This window comes from Mixophyes fleayi, chromosome 12, assembly GCF_038048845.1.
Source record: "Mixophyes fleayi isolate aMixFle1 chromosome 12, aMixFle1.hap1, whole genome shotgun sequence".
In the NCBI taxonomy this organism is placed as follows: Eukaryota; Metazoa; Chordata; class Amphibia; order Anura; family Limnodynastidae; genus Mixophyes; species Mixophyes fleayi.
The window spans coordinates 27,791,852-27,812,639 of record NC_134413.1 but is presented as its reverse complement, the minus strand read 5'-3'; the positions used below and the strand labels follow the sequence as shown (position 1 = coordinate 27,812,639).

The following is a 20,788-nucleotide window of genomic DNA, read 5'->3' as shown; positions in this document are numbered from 1 at the left end:
CAGATGCCTAATTAATGCTGCTGCTCGTCGTTCCATGTTTTCGCAGGGCACTGTTACATGATTAAACAGGTGGTTTGGGGATATATCCGACAGATGTATCTTCCCACTCTTACCTTCAGGGTACAGCTGATGTTATTAGCTAGGGATTTTTTATTATGGATCTTTGAAGAAACTAAACTTAGTTTTTAACTAATGCATGCATTGTACAAAAGTAAAAGCAACTGTACTATAACTTTCTTACTAATGATGTTCCAGACACCATATATAACCTTGGGGTCCAGTTGGTGGCCTGTGTTCCTAGTCCTTAAGAGATTGGCAACAGAAAAAAGGTTAGCCACGGTGGTGCTTGTGATATATTAACTCACAGCTGTCATGTGAGCCATCAGTACCAAGACATTGTAGGTCAAGGCTATGGGAACTGTCAGACAGTGTTTACAGATGCTGTTTCCAAAGCAGCACACTAATGGAGAACCACAATGCTGTTGGGTCAGAATATCACATTCTGGCTTTACATCCATAATCTATTGCATTTAAAATCAAAGTAACATATAAATGTATTGCAAATTTAGTCATGTTGTGTTTTTCTTTTGTATCCACAATACAATAATAAAATGAAAACAATACATTGTTGATTTGTATTTGTTTATACAACATTGTGACAATGCCAACAAATAACAGAAAGAGATTGAAAAAATACCTTCTACCTTAACATACAGTTGCTATTTGTGTTCAAAAGTTACCAACCACATTAATATATTGAATAGTACCAATAAATAGCAACATTCACAATGAATCCAGTACATGCAATAAAACAATCCAAATGTGAACAGCGCCTATAGATACATAAATGTAACTTCTGGACAATTATGATAACAGACATATAATGCATAAAAGCAGCTAATAATCGCTTCTGAACAGAAAATCAACAGTCAGACATCTAGCACCTAAACGCAACGTTCAAAGAGGTAGCACATTACATGAGATATGCAGAGAAGCCATTTAGCCCCTAACACGTTCACACTGCAGCTGTACTTAACTATGCTGCAGTATGAATGGTATGTCTCCTCTATCAGTCCAATTGGCACGTGTGGTTTGGTGCTGAGCTAGACATATGACTTGTACATCTGTGCCACTGTGTTACTATGCAGCTGAATGATCTCAGACATACAGGCAAAACCATAAATGACAAGTCCAGAGTGATACTACCAGTAACAAGAGTCCACGTTTCACCTTCACTTGCCAGCAGATTTGAATTACACCCCTAGTCATGTTCATCTATTTATATAGCGCCACTAATTCCGCAGCACTGTACAGAGAAGACACTCACACCAGTCCCTGCCCCAATGGAGCTTACAGTCTAAACTCCCTAACATACATACAGGCAGTTAGACTAGGGTCAATTTGATAGCAGTCAATTGGAGTGTGGGAGGAAACCGGAGCACCCGGAGGAATACCCGCGGAATCAATGGGAGAACACACAAACTCCACACAGATAAGGACATGATTGGGAATCAAACTCATGATCCCAGTGCTGTGAGGCAGAAGTGCTAACCACTGTGCTGCATTGACAGCTTTCTCCTCTCTTTGCCATGAAATCATGGCTCTCCAGTTAATGTTGGTGATGCATGATGAAGTACCCCACAAAAGCTTTACACATTGGTCCTTTGTTTGGTAGTTCGTGCCAACAAGGCCCATTAAATCTAAAATAAAAGTTGGTTTAAATAGAAGAGCTACTAATCACAAGTATACTTCTGTAGACATTCCAGAGCTTATCACAACTGTAGATATTTGACATAAGTCTGTGGTTGTAGAGGAGATGTAGGGATTCCCATGTGATAACGACAATTCTAATAGCTGTAAAAATACACAACTGGAATATTATGTGCTCTTATGACCACAAACTATTTTTTCTATTGATCCAATTAATAGTTAAGGACCCAGAAATGTCAGGATTTTTTTCTACAATATTTTTTCCTTTTATTTTCAGCTGTTGGTCATTGGTGGTTCCTTTGGACTCCGTGAATTTACCCAAATCCGTTATGACGTGCAAAAGTTAAAAAAAACGGTACGTAAAACACTGTATTACAGAATGAATGTTTAATTGTAACATTCCTTATACTTTAAATTGCTGCAGTTCCTTCTGGGTAACTACCGAAATGTTGTATTGTTGGATAAAGACGGAATATTCTGAGGTTTTTATAATCCACTTGTGTGTGTGTGTGTGCGTGGCGCTCTCAATAGACCTGTTTTACATAGTAAAATAGTTGATGAGGTTGAAAAAAGACACCAGTCCATCAAGTTCAACCTATTTTGGATCTCCTGCGATCCTGCACTTATATTTGAAATTGATCCAGAGTAAGCAACCGCCAATCTGTTTCAATTGTGAAAATCCCCCCAGACCCAATATTGCTGTCCTATTTTTACCCTATATCCACTACTATCCTACATTTTAATTAATGGTCGTATTCCTGGATACACCTTTCCGCTAAAAATTTGTCTAACCCTTTCCTAAACATATCTATTGAATCTGCCATAACAACCTTCCCTGGCAGTGAATTCCATATCTTGACTGCCCTTACTGTAAAGAACCCCTTCCTTTGCTGGTTGTGAAATTTTCTCTCCTCTAACCTTAGAGGGTGACCACGTGTCCTTTGTATAGTCCTTGGGGTAGGTCATCTATCGCCTAAGGAACACACATGCTGAGTGTCCATGTTGTTATTAGTATTTTTATTACTGGCCCCATAAGAAGGTGTGGAAAGTTCAGTTCCGGGAAATCCTGGCTTTTTGATCATGTGACAGCGATCGTTCGTAGTGAGTGGGTAGGACATTATTTTTTATAGGGAGTTTTTGTATTCCCCCCCCCCTAATTTTGACTACGACAGATGAAGAAAAGATATTATTTTTTTTTTTAATAAAGTGGTGGACAACTATTAAGTGTTTGTTTGTTTTACTCAATTAAACTTTATTTTAAAGTTGTGTGTGTTTTTATTTTATATATTTAACTCTTTTAGTATAATAGGAAGAGGTCCTAGGGACAACTGAGGTGACAAAATTGCCTCTCCAGGAGTCCCAAACCTGTTAATCCAGCCCCAACAGCCCAGGGGGTTGGGATCAGCCTCTTAGCTTTTCAGGATAGTCTCACAATTATAGTGGAAACCAGCCCAGGCTGTTTAGTAATAGGACTTGTTGCGATTTTGAGAAGGGGACACTTTGCTTATTTTTTTTTTTTTTTTTTAACTATATTCTATTTAATTTCACAGCTCCATATCTGTGTCCTGAGTGGAGGTAACTGTTAGTCACTTGCAGTTCTCCAGTATTTTGCTGTGTGTGTATTTACTGCATATGACCAACAGTTACCTCCACTCAGATGATAGGTGCTGCAGAGTCATTCATTCAAGCCAGAATGTGAACATAGTAGTTTGATACACAAAGCACAATATGTATTTGCACTGTTACATGCGTAGTATGATTTTCTCAAAGTGCCATCTAGTGGCAGAAACATGTTTTGGGAAACACACTTGATCCAATGTGTTTTCTTTTAACAGGTGGTTAATAAAATGAGATGCAGCAGTTGCGTGCAACATCTGTACATCGTATCTCGTTGTACAGGATTTTGTGACCTGTATAGGCCATTGCATTAAACATTAATTAAATTGGTTGAGAGCTATAATAGAACCCATCTGTGACCAGGCTGGAACAAGTTGCCAACACTTATATAATTATCTGCTAGCTCATTGACCATGGCCCATGTTTAACATCAGGTCAGCCCCCCTTTAACCAATGTGATCGCAGGATCCTTTGTTGACTAAATGTTACTTGGTGGGTGGACGATTCTGTATGTACCTATGACAACCCCAGCAGGGCTGCTGTTCTTGATGCATTCATTTCTAGGGCCGTTTATCATGCTGTCCTCAAGGTCGCTGAAAGTTTTTGTTTTGCTCATCCTTCCCACACGTGTGCACACACATGCTCTGCTGGTACCTGGCAACCTGCTTTATACAGCATTGTCTTCACATATACTGTAATTGTGCAGTCAGTTACATGGGAAGGGTGTGTGTGAATATGTATATATGTGAATATAGTTATGAGTCCTGTTTTTTCTTAGAAGCTAAATTTGCAATATCCAGGAAAATACTACTTGAAGTATAAATGATGATTCACTCCTTGGCAGCTATAAATGGGCCAGATTTTCAGCACAGGTGGCTCCGTCAGAATGATAAAAGTATTGATTAAAGACTTGCGAACTCGGGCGTGACAGCCAATGACCACCAACTCTGATACAAGGCGTCCGCAGCGCCGTACAGAGACAAACAAATTACAATACACTGGGAGACAGCACAGTACAGTAAGCACAGCAACTCGGTAAGCTCAATGCACAGCTAGAGAGGGCGGGGAAGGGAGAGGGAGGATCCGCAAACGACGGGGCCCAAGAAGGAGGGCGCGGAAGACAGGGAGACCCCCAGGGGGGAGGAGGGAGCGAGAGTGGACGTGGGGTGGAGGACCCTCGAGGAGGAGGGCTAAGTAGCTGGAGAGCAGAGTTAGAAGTGGTGGAAACAGGAGGAGAGATGGCCCTGCTCAGAGGAGCGTACAATCTAAGGGGAGGGGTGGACAGACAGAGAGACGCAGGGGAGAGAGGGAGAGTAGGGGGACGGAGGCAGAAGATAAGGGAGGAAGTTAAGTGGGAGACTGAAAGGCTTTAAGAAAAAGGTGGGTTTTTAGGGCCCGTTTGAAACTGGACAGATTAGGGGAAGTTCTGATGATATCATATTACAATTAGTTGGTTTCAACATGATTACTGCATTTCATTAACCACATCTGCCAAAACTACATTTATTAACCTCCTTAATAGGAGATGCATACCCCTGTTGAATAATTCTATAACTCCATTTAAGGTTACATTTTCACGTGGGCCCAACCATACAGTGTCTGAGGAGGCAAGTGAGGGAGCACTGTACAGAGCTGGTACATAACTACTAGACCTTACGCATAGAAAGTTAAATCCTCTGATCCCCTCAAGTGACATCAGTAAGAATTTCCCTGGGCAGACCAGAGTGGCGCAGAAGAAGCCAAAATGAATGTCCTTTGCTAGTTTGCATTCAGGGTTTCCGTGCCTTAAAAAATAAACTGATTTGACATTTACCTGTTACTCATTTTTGTCTGTGAATTTACACATGCACAATAAAGTATAAAGTTAAAAAAATGGAAAGCTTAAAAAAAAAAAAGCCCAAAAGTACAAATGTAAAGAACTGTTTGCTTACGTTTGTCAAGTTCTCAGTCTCTTGAAAGCTTTTAATTTTGGAAATTTGACACTATACAATGCCCATAAATTAAAGATGAGTCCTAAAATTATATTTAAAAGAGCACTGTATGTCCTAAAAACTTTCTTACAGTAGTGTAAAAAAATGTAGAATTTAAACCCAGCAAGAGCGACGTATTGCAGAATGAAACAAAGCGTAGCATGACCGGTATATCTTGCATGTATTATTGTTATACATAAAACAGGGATATTCAGTTGTGAAAACAAAGGGTAGAGATAACCCTGCTCATGAGAGATTACTATCTAGTAGGTAAAGGACAGAGCTGTGGCAAGAGGAGTGAGTGTGACTCTGTCATGATTGGTACAGCTTGTGAGGTGTGAGTAGGACAGGTGCATATAGGTGGGTTTTCAGAGAGCTTTAAATTATTTGACGTCTGAGGCAACATCTGATTAGGTGTGGTAGGGAATTCTATAGGTAGGTGGTTATCGAAGAGAGGATGCGAGGCACAGGTCAGAGACAGATCTATGGGAGAGTATTTTGAGATGAGGTTTGAGATGTATGAAGGGATAGTGTTGTTGAAGGCTTTGAAGGTGATTAATGTGAATTGGAATCAGGAGTATGTGGGGAGCTAAGGTAAGGGTTTGGATATTCCTCTATCACCTCTCCACATTCTATACATCTGGCTGTAATGTTTAGAGAGGAATTAAACAAGGATAGTGGTTTAGCGAAATGTCATATCCGAGGAGGTTGCAGTAGTGGAAGCATGATATGTTGAAAGAATAAATAAGCGTTTTGATTGCGTCTTGGATAAGAAAAGGGTTATTTCAGCAATATTTTGAAGGTGGAGGCAACAGGACTGTAAGAGAGACAAGAGGTGTTATGCAGAGGGCGGAGTGAAGGGTGACATTAAGGCAGTGGGGCTTGGAAGACTGGGGAAATTGTGGTATTTGATAGGGAAATTAAAGGGAGCTGTAAGTAATGGTGGAAGATTCATGTCCCTTGCAGAGAAATAGTTAATCACACGAGGTAGTAGAGAAGGGAATAGGTCAGGGCAGCAGTATAGAGGTAGTATTGCAGGCCAGATGAGAAAATTAGTTCACTGAGGGGTTTTACAGTGAGAGAAGTAGAGACACTGAAGGAGCGGTTGGTTTAGGTAGGTAACTAAGAAAGGTCAGGGGAGTAAACGTGTGGAAAAGGAAATGGTAATCAGTGTTAAAAGCAGAAGAGAGTTCCAGGAGGATGAATCTCGACAAGTTACCCTGATACTTTGCTATAAGTAGATCTTGATCACTTTTGTGAGGACAGTCTCGGTGGAATGCTGGTGGCGGAGACCTCAACGCAGAGGGTTGAGAAGGTAGTGAGAGGAGAAAAAGCAAGATAGGTGGTTGTACACTAGTCGCTCAAGTAATTTGGAAGCAAAGAGGAGGAGAGAAATAGGGCAGTATATAAAGAGAGAGGCTGGGTCAAGAGATGTTGGTTTTTTTTTTTTTTTTTTGTTTTTTTTTTAGGATTGGTGAGATGAGCATGTGTTTAAAGGATGGTGGGCATGTGCCAGTTGAAGAGATGACCTAGATGCAAGCATTCAGAGAGGGAGGTTGAGCAGCAGTAGAGATGAGGGGGCAGATTGCAGGTTGAGAAATAAATGTGAGCCAGGCACCAAAGATGTCAATGAATTATCAGACTGGACCTTGGGGGGGGGGGGGGGCTGTACAGCACCTTGGTGTACAGCGGACAGAAGAGATGGGTGGTGTGGACTTCAACAGAAAAGAAAGGAGCAGAGAGTGTTTCAGGGGTATCACTAGATGTAGTGTGGAAACATTAGGATGTCTAATCTGCTGCTTTGTCTCCAGGTCTGGGCGTGTGACTGTGGGAGGGTTCTCTATAGGGAGAGAACATGGTAGCGTCATTTGTGGATGTGAGGTTTGTTTCTGCTTCTATAAGTCGGTGAGTGAGGTAGATGCAGGATGAAAAAACCTTTCATGGGTGCAGACAACAAGGACCAAAGTAGTGAGGGGGAAGTAATGATGATAGAGAAGTAAGATGTTGGAGAGAAGATGTGTTGGAAAGGAAGTGTGGTAATAGTAGGTAAGAGAGGTAGAGAATGTAGTTTGTTTATCATTGCAGCGTACACACTAATGCAATATCGGGCCGAATGATCAGTTATCGTTTGATTGGCCTGATAATCATCTGAAAACACTGTAGTGTGTACCCAGCCTTAGTTGGATAAAGTATTGAGAGAGTGAAGAGCTGATTCAGGTAGTGCTGGGCCGTGGAGGAGGCGATGACCATCCCTCCCCTGCATCCACTAATAAAAGAACACATTCAGTATCCTTGTAAAAGATACAAATCGCAGAAAGAGCCAGGGGGTATATTTCATATAAGTAGCTCACAAAAGAATCCCGAAAGTACTTTGTTTATTTTTTTAGTTTTTACTTTCTATGCCTGTATAATATCCATAAATTGAAAAGGTTTTTGGAGGATGAGCTGATCCATATATTGAGTTGTACTTACTGTCACAGTGAGATGTACATTCCACCATGGAACACTTTCTTAATTAGTCATGTGACATCTCTGTTCTCCAGATAGAAGTCATGACATCACTACTAACCAATATATTTTACAAGACATTTTACATATATTCATGACACTTGTGTAATGTAATAAATTTATTATCATTTTTCTTTATTCTATTTTGTATTCTCCTCTACCGTACTGTCACTGTGATATTCAGTTACGTGCTAAAACATTGTTAAATAAAGTAATAATTTCCAGTATAAGTTTACGATAGGTTTAATAAGCACACTGAATCTTTGTTTTTCTACATTTTATGGATGGGTTTTTCCCCCCACAAATGTTGTGTTTCAAGGTCAGTCCTTTTCTTGAAGGTTACTTGAAGTATAACAATCAAAAGGTCTTTAGGAATGGAATGCAATTTACTCTCTTAGAAGTAAACCGTGAGCCAGATGTTCACTGCATTGATGGCTGTGGTTGTACTGGAGTTAGGACTGATACTTCATGTAGTATCAGAATCTAACCAGATGGTGGAGCTGTTTTACCTCTACAGCCCTTTCTTATTTCTGCTCAGTCGTGCACATTCCATGTAAGGAAATGGAGTAGTTGGCTAGTAACAAGAAATCGGCAGGTGTCACTGGACAGGGTTTCTCCATTTTTATTTTTATTTTTATTTTTTTAAGCATGTGCCCTATGCAATGCTACATATTTTATCAAACACCCTCTAAAGTGTGTTTGTTTATACCAAGAATCCTGTAATATGTGTAAACATACCAAACCATTCCTTATGCATATAAACGTTTTAAACTACCCCTTCGGGTTTGTTTTGTGTGCGTTTTATTATTTACTAATACATCTAAAGACAAGGAGGAGAAGTTATGCCCCATCCCAAAAGTTTACTTACCTTGTGTGTATCGTCTGATGTTCAGCAAGTTCCTTGGCATTTTGAGCACTCTGTATTCTGTGGTGGGTTAACGAGTTCTTGTCAGGCGCTGACCATGTCTGTGCTATGGTGGCATAAGTCAAGTGCGTACTCCTCAGTGGACGAGAGAGGACAATGCATTTATTTTAAGTGGCCTTTTCATTGACCATAGTACATAGAATCTTTTTAATTCTGCTCCACTTATCTGGTGAGTGAATATACAGATTGATCATGTGGTCATGTCTTTTGCAGAACACAACTTAATCAGTTAATTTATGAGGAGCTGATCTCTAGACGCAACTGTATGCATTGCAGAGACAACAGGAGAGTTTTCCCAAGGCAATAAAATTTATCATCTCTGCTTGATGGTCTCAATACATGGCTAGAAAGATAAAGCAATGTGTCAAGTAAAAGTTGCAGAAGGGCATTTAAGTTGATAAAGTAAGCTGAGGGTTGACAATCCCTTTTCACACCTATCCACCGCAATGCGCTTTTCTGCTGCCTGAAAAGCACAGTAAAATTTTAGAATGCAGTGGTTGGAACGAGCCCATAAGAAACCATTCAACCTATTTTAGTGCTTTGCTGAAAATAACTGGAATGCGTTATTGCGCACTGCGAGCACAATAGATTCTATTGGTAAAAAGGCACATGAAAAGTGCATGGACAACTAAATGGAATGCATCACTAAAACTTCTCTATAACATACTTACCAACTTTAGAATGTAGGTATCCGGGAGCCTGCGGGGGAGGTGGACGTGATAAGGGGCGGGCCTCCAAAATGTGCGTCACCAAAAGCCGCGATTCACCGGGAATCGCGGTGTTTGGGACCTAATTCTGCCCACTTCACTAGGAAGATCCGGGAGATTGCCACACTCTCGCGGGAGTCTCCTGGACATTCCGGGAGAGTTGGCAAGTATTCTCTATAATAATGCACATTAGTTTTCATGTGTTTACCCATTTTTCCAGCGCATGTTACACAAGCCTTTACAAGCTTTGAATATACACAGCCTAATCTGTTGCTCTGCTTTATTTTGCTACCTGCAGTAGAAACATTATTTCCATTTTTATAAATGCTAATATTTTTGAAACCTTCTGTTTTTAGTCTTTGGTTTCTAAAACTGCATCTTCTTTTTCATAATACAGTTTATTTTCCACTGGAAAACATCGTATAAATTTATGCTCTTTGTCTGGGACTGTAGTGAAACACCAGGTTGTATTATGCTTACAACCCTGCATAATAACCTGTTACATATTCGCTTACAGACGAACCCCTGGGACAGACCATTTTCTAGTTGAAAATGTATTTGCACAAATTTTCCACTCTTCAATGACGCATGTACACTGTATGTGACTTTTCTACATAGTTTATTTCTTGTAATATATTATTTTTGTTTGTTTTTTGTGAAGAAAATATTCACTGTATGCTAATGATAGTTTCTTTATATTGGAGTTGTTATATTGATTTTTTGTTGTTGGGAACTTATGATATTAATGTTCTAATGTCCTTATTGGCTTCAGTTGGTCTTCCCCGATAAATGTTCTAATGGGCCGATTGTCTACAAGTTGGTCCTAACCAACTTTAAAGGTTGTGGAGAAAACAAGCAAGTACAGTAGGTGCTAACTCCACTCATGTGAACATAATAGAATGTTCTGTAAGTTATTCAGAGCATCTCTCTTCTTGTAGTTCCATGACCTTCCTTGCTCACACTAGGGCCTGTTCAGTTAGAGCCAGAGATTTTGGAAACTTGCTGGAAAGCTACGTGTAGATGTCTCATTGTACATTGCATATAGGATAAGAGTAATAATTAATGAAAATTGGTAACATTGTGACTATATCAATACCTATGTTTTATTTTTCTGCTCTATTTACCTAGTTATTGGAATGTATCTGTTGCTTTAACTCAGTGAAGGCAGCCATGTGTGCCTGTGCTCAGTGGTCGAAGTGGGCTGGTATACAATGGTTTTTGACGTACCATCACCTTTCCTACTGTTCTCATTGTAAACCTATCAAATTCCTCATTTATCATTTTCCATACCACCATTTCTAAATTTCCCCTTTGATCACTGCCTGTACTAATATGATGTAGACAGTCTGTGACACCCCTATGACCCAGTGAGGCACTTCTATGGACATATAGCTATTCGCTTGACTATTGGTTTAGCCCGCAAAATGGGATTTCACCAATGATAGAACATCTTTTTTCTTACATGTATATTCCCATTACTTCGTATTGATCTTTTCTTGCTGTTGAAGTCTTTGTTTGTGGTCTCGTCTGGACTTGTCTCATAATGATGTAAAATTATATACTCCATGTTAGAATTTATAAACAATCCCTTTTTAAAGTGGGAGTAATCTTGACGTGTTGTTGGTGAGAACTGTACTAGCCTACGTTTCCTCCCATGTTGTAACTTCTTCAGTTATTCCAATGACACTGGTCAACACTTCATAATGGAGTGATTTTGGGGGTAACTTTGTGGTGCTGATTCCGAATATGATATTGGTTTTGCGAGACTGGCTTTACTTTTTGAGATAATTGGCACTCCAGTGAAAAACATTAAAATGCAAAAAATTGAATGGTCAGGCACATTGAATTTGTCTCAAATCATACAAAAGTAAACATATGAAATTCATAATGGCACATTTTATTAGGTATAATAACAGATAAATATAGTAATCTGGTTCAGATAATTCCAATTAATGCATAGTAATATGCTGTTTGTACCATTTTATTTCATGTGGGTTATCAGGACAATCACATCGGAGGCTCCAGCAATGTTTGGCCATCATATGTCTGTCCTTTCTGCCTTGATACCTTTTCTCCATCACCTTTTATATCTAGATGAAACTTTCCCTTGTTCCTCACTAAAATCACCAAAATTATCCGTAAACCTGTGCAAGTAGCTATGGAGAAAGTGTACCTTTATGCTCATATTATTAGTACCCACGTTTTTAAAGTTTGTGAGCATGTTTTGCACCAGTTCTTCATAAGTGTCTGCTTTGTGGTTACCCAAGAAGTTCTTGACAACCGAGACATAACTGCACCAGGCAGAAGCTTCAACACCATTCATACATTTTGTGACATGTACGGGCACTCAAAACTCACCTGTTCCTGAAAGCCTTCCAACCATCCACTTAACCCCTCATCTGCTCTGCTGTTCTCCCCCCTCTCCCCTGGTCCCTTTTTCTCCCTCGCATCACTGCCTCCCTTTCGTGCCTGTTTTGTCCACCTTCCCTTAGGATGTAAGCTCGCATGAGCAGGGCCCCTCTCCCCTCCTGTCTCCATACCTGTTCTTCCGCTCCGTATTTACTCCATATGTCTGCCTGGAGTTTCTGAAGCATTGGTACTTTGTGTTTATTGTTCTGTAATGTTTTACCCTGTATGGTCTACTGTTTGTACTATGTAAGGCGCTGCGGAAACCTTGTGGCGCCCAACAAATAAATGATAATAATAATAATAATAAATTAAAATCTTTGATAAGTTTGCGAATTTGAGGGCCATCAAAGATTCCAGCTTTTAGTTTTTCCAGGGAACAATCTACAAATGTATTTGAAGCTATCTCCATCTTTGTCCAGGGCCTTAACAAATTGCTTCATTAGTCCCAGCTTGATATAGAGTGGTGGGACAATGGGAACCTGTACAGGTCGTGTTTTTTTTTTTTTTTTCCTGAAGGCCATGTCCTTTTTTTTTTCGAATGACCCTGCTTCGCCCTACTGTTCCACAAGCAGATGAAATAAGGGAACTCCATATATCCACTTTGCTGCCCAAGCAAGAAGCTTACAATCTTTAGAGCAACACATAGACAACTGGTGCTCATTATTGCAGAGCTTCTGTAAGACTATTTTGATATTTTCATATTCTTCAAGTTTTGTTGAGGGAGCAGTTGTAAGAGATGTATATCGGCTACATTGTATATTAAAACACACACACACACACACACACACACACACACACACACACACACACACAAAAACCCACCAATGAAAAGTTTATTCAGCATAATATTCTCACATGGGCGTTGTAGATAAACACGTTTTATCGTTAATAGACTTTATTCTTACTTGAAACACTGTATATACAAACTGTCACGACAGTCATTCCATATACAACTTCTTTACACTAATTTCTGTATACAAATAATATATTACATGGATGAGATACAAGAAAAACACAAGATATTGTGAACTGTCAACTGACTTCTGATTGGGTGACCGATCAGTTATATACGGAGACGGAATATTCTAGACTGAACGGTGAGTGAACACCTAGAATACTCGCTTGTCTTACCTTCTAGAATGTTCTGGTGTGTTCCCATATGCACGTGTTATGGCTAAGTTCCCTATTAATGGCGGGTATCCATTATTTCAAAACTTAGAGCCAGTTCGGGGAAAAAACTACTTTTCATTTTTGAGTTCAGCACCCACAAAATACCATAAATTTGTTCAAATATCCTTAGTAACTAAAAATATATATATATTTATTTTTTGTTGGGCTGTGTAATCATTCAGGCGATGGTCTGTGAATGCTGCTATACTGTAATGCATGCTCCGCATCCTGTCTTTTGACTTGGGATAATAGATATAAGGCTCTGTTAGCAGCAAGATATTCTCCCTCTCTCCATATCACCCTTATTAAATGCATATGTTGGGGTTCTTTACCTATGTTAGCAGAATATCAACCTGTAATTTAATAAGTCAGCCAGCAGTTTGTCAAGTATCTATAGTAACGATCGATCGGAGCACAGAATAAGAGACCACACAAGTGTCTGGTTTCCAAACTGAAACTAATTTTACTGCAGCAATAACCCATATAATTATACATAACAGTTTTTAGGGGTATAGAAGCTTAACAACCAATTAGAAAACAGTAAATTATGAAAACAACAAGCTAATGATACATTATGCGTATTGTGCAATTTGTAAGTTTTAAACAAATCTTTCTTATGTTTTTATCTTCTCAGGCATTCTGCCACCAGTCTTATTGTTACTTTTCATAGAACATTCAGCTGTCCATCCTTGGCTTGTATATGTTCTCTGAGAACATCTTATTGTAACATTTTTTTCAAGGCTTCAATCTTTTTCCTGTTCTCATTCTGAGTATCTGCTAAAAAAAATTTAAAGCTATAACAAATAAGATTACTTATATGGATATGTTATTTTCATTTTGCAAACTCTCACACAGACACTTCATTTACTGTCCATTGCTGTGGGTTTATACAGCGCCATGCTACCAATGACGTATGGATGTTTTACTTTTACCTCCTTCACGCCTTTTCATTTTAACAATGGCTAATAATCAAAAGTGGGATGAGATAGGTGTGAGTAAACTTGTCCTGTCACCCTCACCTTTTGGATGGACAGATTGTCTACTGTTTCCCTGCAATGATTCCATGGTTACAGGCTAATACCAGTATTATGATTTTTTTATATATTTAAGTATGTTATAATACATTTTCTTTATGCACAGAATATGTTGTATAGCACGGCATTATCAGTGGATTAAAAAGTAAAATCTTTTCCCGTTCTATAAGTGTAAATAGTCTGCAGCTAAGAGCCCTGAAGAATGCTCCGCTGTTTTAGTATGTTATCGATCTATATCCCGCGGCGCCCTGAAGCTCTGCCTTGTAGTGAAGAGGTTGGGCGGTCATTAACATCCTTGGTTCTCACTTTTGCAAGGTTCACTGTATATCATTCATTCACTCCAGCTGAAACATGCTACTCTGACAAATGTTGAGTGTCAAAACCTCAGACTGCACCGCCAATACCTGAAGACAAACTGCATAACTCGCTTCACAGCGGTATTAGAAATAACTTGGGCTATTTCTATGGAACATAAAACACATTTTGAAAAAGTACTCGGTTATCCAAGGAGTTTAATATCTCTGTATATTTCATGGTGTAGAAAAACATAACTGGTTCCCTTGTTTGTGAAAGAGGCGGTTGTCTATCTAGCATCACCCTGAAGCAGCAGAATGGAACAGGCTTTCTGATTTGCTCTGCAGAACTGATCTAAGTTATTTAGTGGATTTAGATATGAGGTTCATAGTAAGTAATGTTAATCAAAGCTAACTGACATGCTGTGCTTTGAAGTTTAAACTTTTTATCCTGATTTTGTCAGATCCTATTAGGACAACATCCTAAAGATGTGGTATTGGCATGCTGGGAAGTGTACAATAATATTTATTGCTTCAATCACAATATTGAAAGAATTGTCTGTTACCCTAGAATCCGCCACTGAGGTGGTGCAGATGTATTTTCTGATTTTGAAGTAGTATGGCTTAGAGCAAGGTCAGACACTAAGCATTTTTTACTGGTGAGGAAGTAACTTACTGGTCCAGTGTTAGAGTACTGGTGATTATCACACTTGCGATACATATAAAAAGCACAGCTTGTTAACATTGGTCCACGGCCTAGAAAAGATCTTGAGGTAACTGAGCCAACTACATTTTGGCCTTATGAAGCAGAGATTTACGTTCTCTTCTTCATTAAAGGCATGTGAAATAAATCCTGCCACTACTAGACAGATTTGTAGTGACAAATTGCCGTTATGTCATTGTTTTATATGTTTAGTCTCTGGAAATTATGTATTGAGATATCTAGAGATTTCCATCGTTTTGATTATTAATAATATTGACACCCAGCATATAGTCCTTTCCAAACCACAGTAATAAACAGTTATGCAGAGCCCATTCAAGGTCGTAGAACGGGGTTAAAATGTATTTATTTTATAAACTTAACCCAATATATGCAGTTACTTTGTAACAAAAAATGTTGGAAGGTGCAGATTTAACTTTCTGTTTCTGCCCTCACTTTTACCCTGTACTACGCTGATCCAGACCAGGGGGTAAATGTATCAAGCTGAGAGTTTTCCGGCAAGTTTGAAAAACCAATCAGATTCTAGCTATCATTTATTTAGTACATTCTACAAAGTGATAGCTAGAATCTGATTGGTTGCTATAGGCAACATCTCCACTTTTCAAAACCGCCGGAAAACTCTCAGCTTGATACATTTACCCCCTGATGCCAGATTATCTGAGATCTTAAAGGTTTTGTGTGAGAGAGACCACAGCACCTCTTCGCTATAACTCAATGATGTGGTCTACTGGGGGCTAGATAGTTATTAAGCTTCTTACCCACTGGCGTCCATGTAGTGCATTGTACTAGTGTGAAAACGGATGTTAAAATATCATATCATCATCTATATAGCGCCACTAATTCCTCAGCGCTGTACAGAGAACTCGCTCACATCAGTCCCTGCCCCATTGGAGCTTACAATCTAAATTCCCTAACATACACACAGACAGACAGAGGGAGACTAGGGTCAATTTGATAGCAGCCAATTAACCTACCAGTATGTTTTTGGAGTGTGGGAGGAAACCCAAGCACCCGGAGGAAACCCACGCAAACACAGGGAGAACATACAAACTCCACACAGATAAGGCCATGGTCGGGAATCAAACTCATGACCCCAGTGCTGTGAGGCAGAAGTGCTAACCACTAAGCCACCGTGCATTGTTTCAATGACCTTATATCCACTTACATTTGGAGTGGTAGTGTTGCGTTTTTCAGAATGCTGGTTGCTCCGCTCGCTTGTTTGCTGTGAGTGTACGCACTTTGGAAGCCCAGACGACTTCCAATGCCATTCCGAATGCGAAGAGTTTCAATATCAACATCCACATGTCAAACTTGTTTGTGCCTTTTCACTAGTGTTTGCATTTGCAGTTCTACTTGTAATTTACTTTTGTCTGTTGCTCACTTCAAGCTATTAAGTTTTGAAATGTATTATTGTAATGAAATGAAACGTATGAATGAAGACGCAACTCAGTATAGTTCTATTACCAACTATGTTTCCACAGCTCTACCTGCTCGCAATAACTGGGTGCTAGACATTAATACTATGCTTAAGCTTTTGATGAGGCCTGATGTTTAATCTGGAAACTCTATTTGATTTAATGAAATCATCTAGTGTCTCGTGTCTCTTTGACTGCGATTCAATTATACGTTTCACAATCCCAGTGTTCTGTATTGCCAATCAGTGATTTAGGTAACATCTAAAACTGCAAAATTGAAGAGAGAGAGCATTTTCGATGCAGGGAAAAAGAAAAGATCCATAGGGAAAGTTTGTGAGTGGGGCTGCTATTTGCTTTTATGACTTTTCAAGTACTAATCTTGTCTCTGAGCAGGAGGTTCCAGCTTTTTCGACATCTATCAGTTCAGCTAATGAACATTAAACAGAAACCATCTGGCAATCAAAACATGTTCAATTTTGCTAATTGTGCAAATATTTAGTTTCCTGAGTTGCGGCTGTAAAGGATTATAGAGCCTAATAATAGTGTCATCCATGTATTCTGCCTTCCAGTATTCATTGTATTCATTCACTAAACACTTCTTTGGGATTTGTGTGTAGAACCTGTATTTGTCTTCATTTTGAACTAGCAAACGTTTTCTGTTGACCACAAGTTGAAATAAAATTGTGCAGTAAATAAGTAAGAATCCACCGATTCCCTGTTATCATTATTTTAATTATTCTTGTATGAAACCTGTAATTAACAAGCCTGCCGTGCAGGAAATGAATTAAATATTGCACCGAATTAAGGAATAAACTCACAATTGGACATTCATTTATAATTGGATATTGATTTTAATAACACTTTTTTTCTTTTTCAGGGCTGATAAGGTCTTCGTACCATAGGCAAATTAATATATTTGTTATTTTTGGGCTTTTTATGAAAACACTGTGAAGAATCTAATAAAAAATGCCTTTTATTTTTTTACATCTTCCTTTAGCTTCTTTTCATAACATTAACTCAACCCACAAAATAAACTCATAATTTTATTCAACGACTTCTCGTGTTTACAGGGATACCAAATAATGTGCGAGTTGTAAGAAAATTGTATTGTATGTAAGCCTTTGTTCAAGCATGTAAACACCTGATCTCACACTAGGGCGTAAATTTGTCAAGCTGCAGGATTGAAAACTTTTGAAAAATGTTGCCTGTAGCAACCAATCAGATTCTAGTTATTTATTTTGTACATTCTACAAAATGACTGCTAGAATATGATTGGTTGCTATACGCAACACCTCCATGTTTTGAAACCCGCAATTTACCCCTAGGAGTCCTTGGAAGAGATGGTCTTAATCTTATTTAATCTAGAAACTATTCTGCAGTAAACCCTGGTGCCGATGTGATGAGTGGCTCATTGTGACATGTGGGCCAAATTGGCTCCCAAGTATTGTTTCTTTGCTAATAAGCTATGTTTATTTTATAAGACATAGTAATGTCTTGTTGCCACTTGATACGATACAGTTCTACTTTACCATCTGTGTTAAATCCAAATGTATCGGTATAGTTCTCCATTCGCCATTATGATTTGTCAGCCATGGGTATGCTGGGACTTTTTGTTCTACAAGTGCCAGCATACCCAAGCAGTGATGGCTGCCAGGGATTGCTCGGACGTGTAGTGTCACATACCAATGTTTTTATTACTTTAACTTATTACAGCATTACCCCCCAGTGAGGGGTGATAGATTGGGAGAATGACTGTTATCGGCATGGGGCTAGCTCTCTTGAGGGGTGGTAGGGCATTGTTTTGCAGGCCTGATTCCCCTAGTGGAATTGGGCCCACAGCAAAAAGTACACCACCCACCAGAGAAAATCTTGGTACAGTCCAGCTAGCAATAACCAGGCCTGGGCTGTGGTCTGACTGTCCAATAGGCTGACTAGGCTGCAGCCTAGGGTGCAAGGATTTTTGTTTTTTTTTGGGGGGGGGGGGGGCAGATATTTGTGACAGGGAGAGGCCTTAACTGAAATCCATTTTAAAATATAAGAGAATAGTTGTTCTCCAAAGTGAAAAAGAAAGCCTGAAAGAAATATGTAGTAAGCTTTTAATCTTGACGTATTCCCAGATAAATTCTGAAGACCATGAGTCATCCTTTAGGCGGGCGCTTGAGGATAAGCATTTAGGAGAGAAAAGAATGGTGACTGAGGCAGATGTGACAGCCCCCTCCACCTTCACATATACACCCTCACTAGCGCTCGTTCATGCCTCCGTTCTGCTATACAGTTCAAAAGGAGGAACAAAGACTGCCGTGACTGTTTTAAAAAGCCAAGTAGAGCTGAGTATCGAAAACACAGGAGCACAAACATTGGTGGGAGGTGAAGGGTGCCGGATTTTAAATTAAGGACAAGTTGATTTTTACCTTCAGCGTTTAAAGCTGGCGTGGAAGGCGAGGTGGCACTACAGGCATAGTGGCAGAGTGTGGCCTGAACTCTTAATCAGGTCCTGCTGGTATTCGTTTTATTTAAGGGTGGGGAGGACCATGCTGGTTTATCTTGTGTTAGAGAGACTAGAGCACATCTCCAAGGGCGTGTTGCATTTACTTGTGAACGCCTTTACTGTACTTCATTTGCACAAGGTGTGTCAAGTGCAACTTATTCTAAATTTTAAACTTCATCATCATTTATTTATATAGCGCCAACATATTCCGTATCGCTTTACAATTGGGGACATGTTGTTTTATTATTTTTTTTTAACTGTGTGTGTCTAGAAAACCAAAGCAGGATTTTATACCTGAGAGTTGGACATATGACCAACTCTTAATCAGTCCCAATGAATTTAAAATTAAAAAAGAATACACATTATTATTATTATAGTTATATTGGTGTTCTTGTAAACAGATTTAAAGGGGAAGGTTACATGGTTTAGAAGCCATTTATTTATAAGATTCTTTGTCAAATGTTTCCCTTTTCAGCTCTTGACCTGATTTTTTAAAACTTCACTATTTTAATAACTGATTGCCTGATCTATGTGTGTTTTTTTATTTTATTTTTATGTTTTTAGTGTGCCTAGTACAGTGACACCTTTTTCAACTGCCTCAAAAATGATGTACATCTAAACAGGAGATAAGACAATCTGTGCCCATTAGGTAATGATGTGAGATTGTGATACAGTTGACCTTTGCAGCCCTTACTGAATTATACTGCCAGACAGTAGTTTAATCCATACAGATTCGCACACTTACTGCAACCTGCCGACCTTTTGATGTGTGAATTCTATTCCCTTTTTTCGGAGGGTAAGACTTATTTGTCCTGCCCTGGCAGTAAAGTGGTTAGGGAAAATATAAAGTACGTTGAAAATATGAGTAATTTTTTCATCTAAAATTCCCAGGGTCTCATTTATAGAGCACAAATTGTACCAGCAAAATCCTCTTCGTAGCTCTGTATGATACGAATTGTGCTGGTGCACATTAATTTCAGCCGAAGCACCTGGGATTACGGAGACAAATGGCATTTGTGGAGGAATAGAGGAGTGCACCAGCTGATAGCAGTTGGGTAAACCCAGGGCGTTCATCATCACCATTTATTTATATAGCGTCACTAATTCCGCAGCGCTGTACAGAGAACTCACCCCTTTGGGGCTTACAGTCTAAATTCCCTAACATACACACACAGACAGAGACAGACAGACTAGGTTCAATTATTTTAGCAGCCAATTAACCTACCAGTATGTTTTTTTTGGGAGTGTGGGAGGAAACCGGAGCACCCGGAGGAAACCCACACAAACACGGGGAGAACATACAAACTCCTCACAGATAAGGCCATGGTCGGGAATTGAACTCATGACCCAAGTGCTGTAAGGCAGAAGTGCTAACCACTACACCACCGTGCTGCCCCAGGAAGGAAAGCCAGGGCGTTCCTTGCTAGGTACGAAGTAGGTGCACCTAGTTTTGCAGAACAGTGTAATAATTACTCTGCTTGTATTGGTGGAACTGTAATACGGCCTGTTCCGCTGTAATATTCAATTTGTGTAAAATTTCACCACCACTTCGACGCTCATCTCTACTCTCGTTCATTTTAACCACAAATGAGGCTAAACAAGCAGTATTTTAGGAGAAAAACAGAAACGTTTTATTTATAATGATGCGATTGACCTAGCAGCACTTATAGTTTGCAGATGTGTTTCCCAAGAGCAGAGAGTTTGCATCCAGAGCGCTTCTTAAATGTGACCTACTCTGCTTTTAGGTCTCCGCAGCTTCAATAATTGATGGTTGTTCTCCTACAATAGCTTGTGAGTGATGACAGCAGTGCTTAATTTGTA

General features: G+C 39.4%; 1 protein-coding gene across 1 annotated transcript in view; it reads left to right on the top strand.

Annotated features, from left to right (window-relative positions):
• COX16 (cytochrome c oxidase assembly factor COX16) overlaps positions 1–20,788 on the top strand; it is a 63,559-nt gene that overhangs the window by 3,518 nt on the left and 39,253 nt on the right. Inside the window, exon 2 of the mRNA XM_075192947.1 lies at positions 1,988–2,065. Coding sequence (XP_075049048.1) covers positions 1,988–2,065 — 78 coding nt within the window. The remainder of the gene's footprint in view (positions 1–1,987; positions 2,066–20,788) is intronic.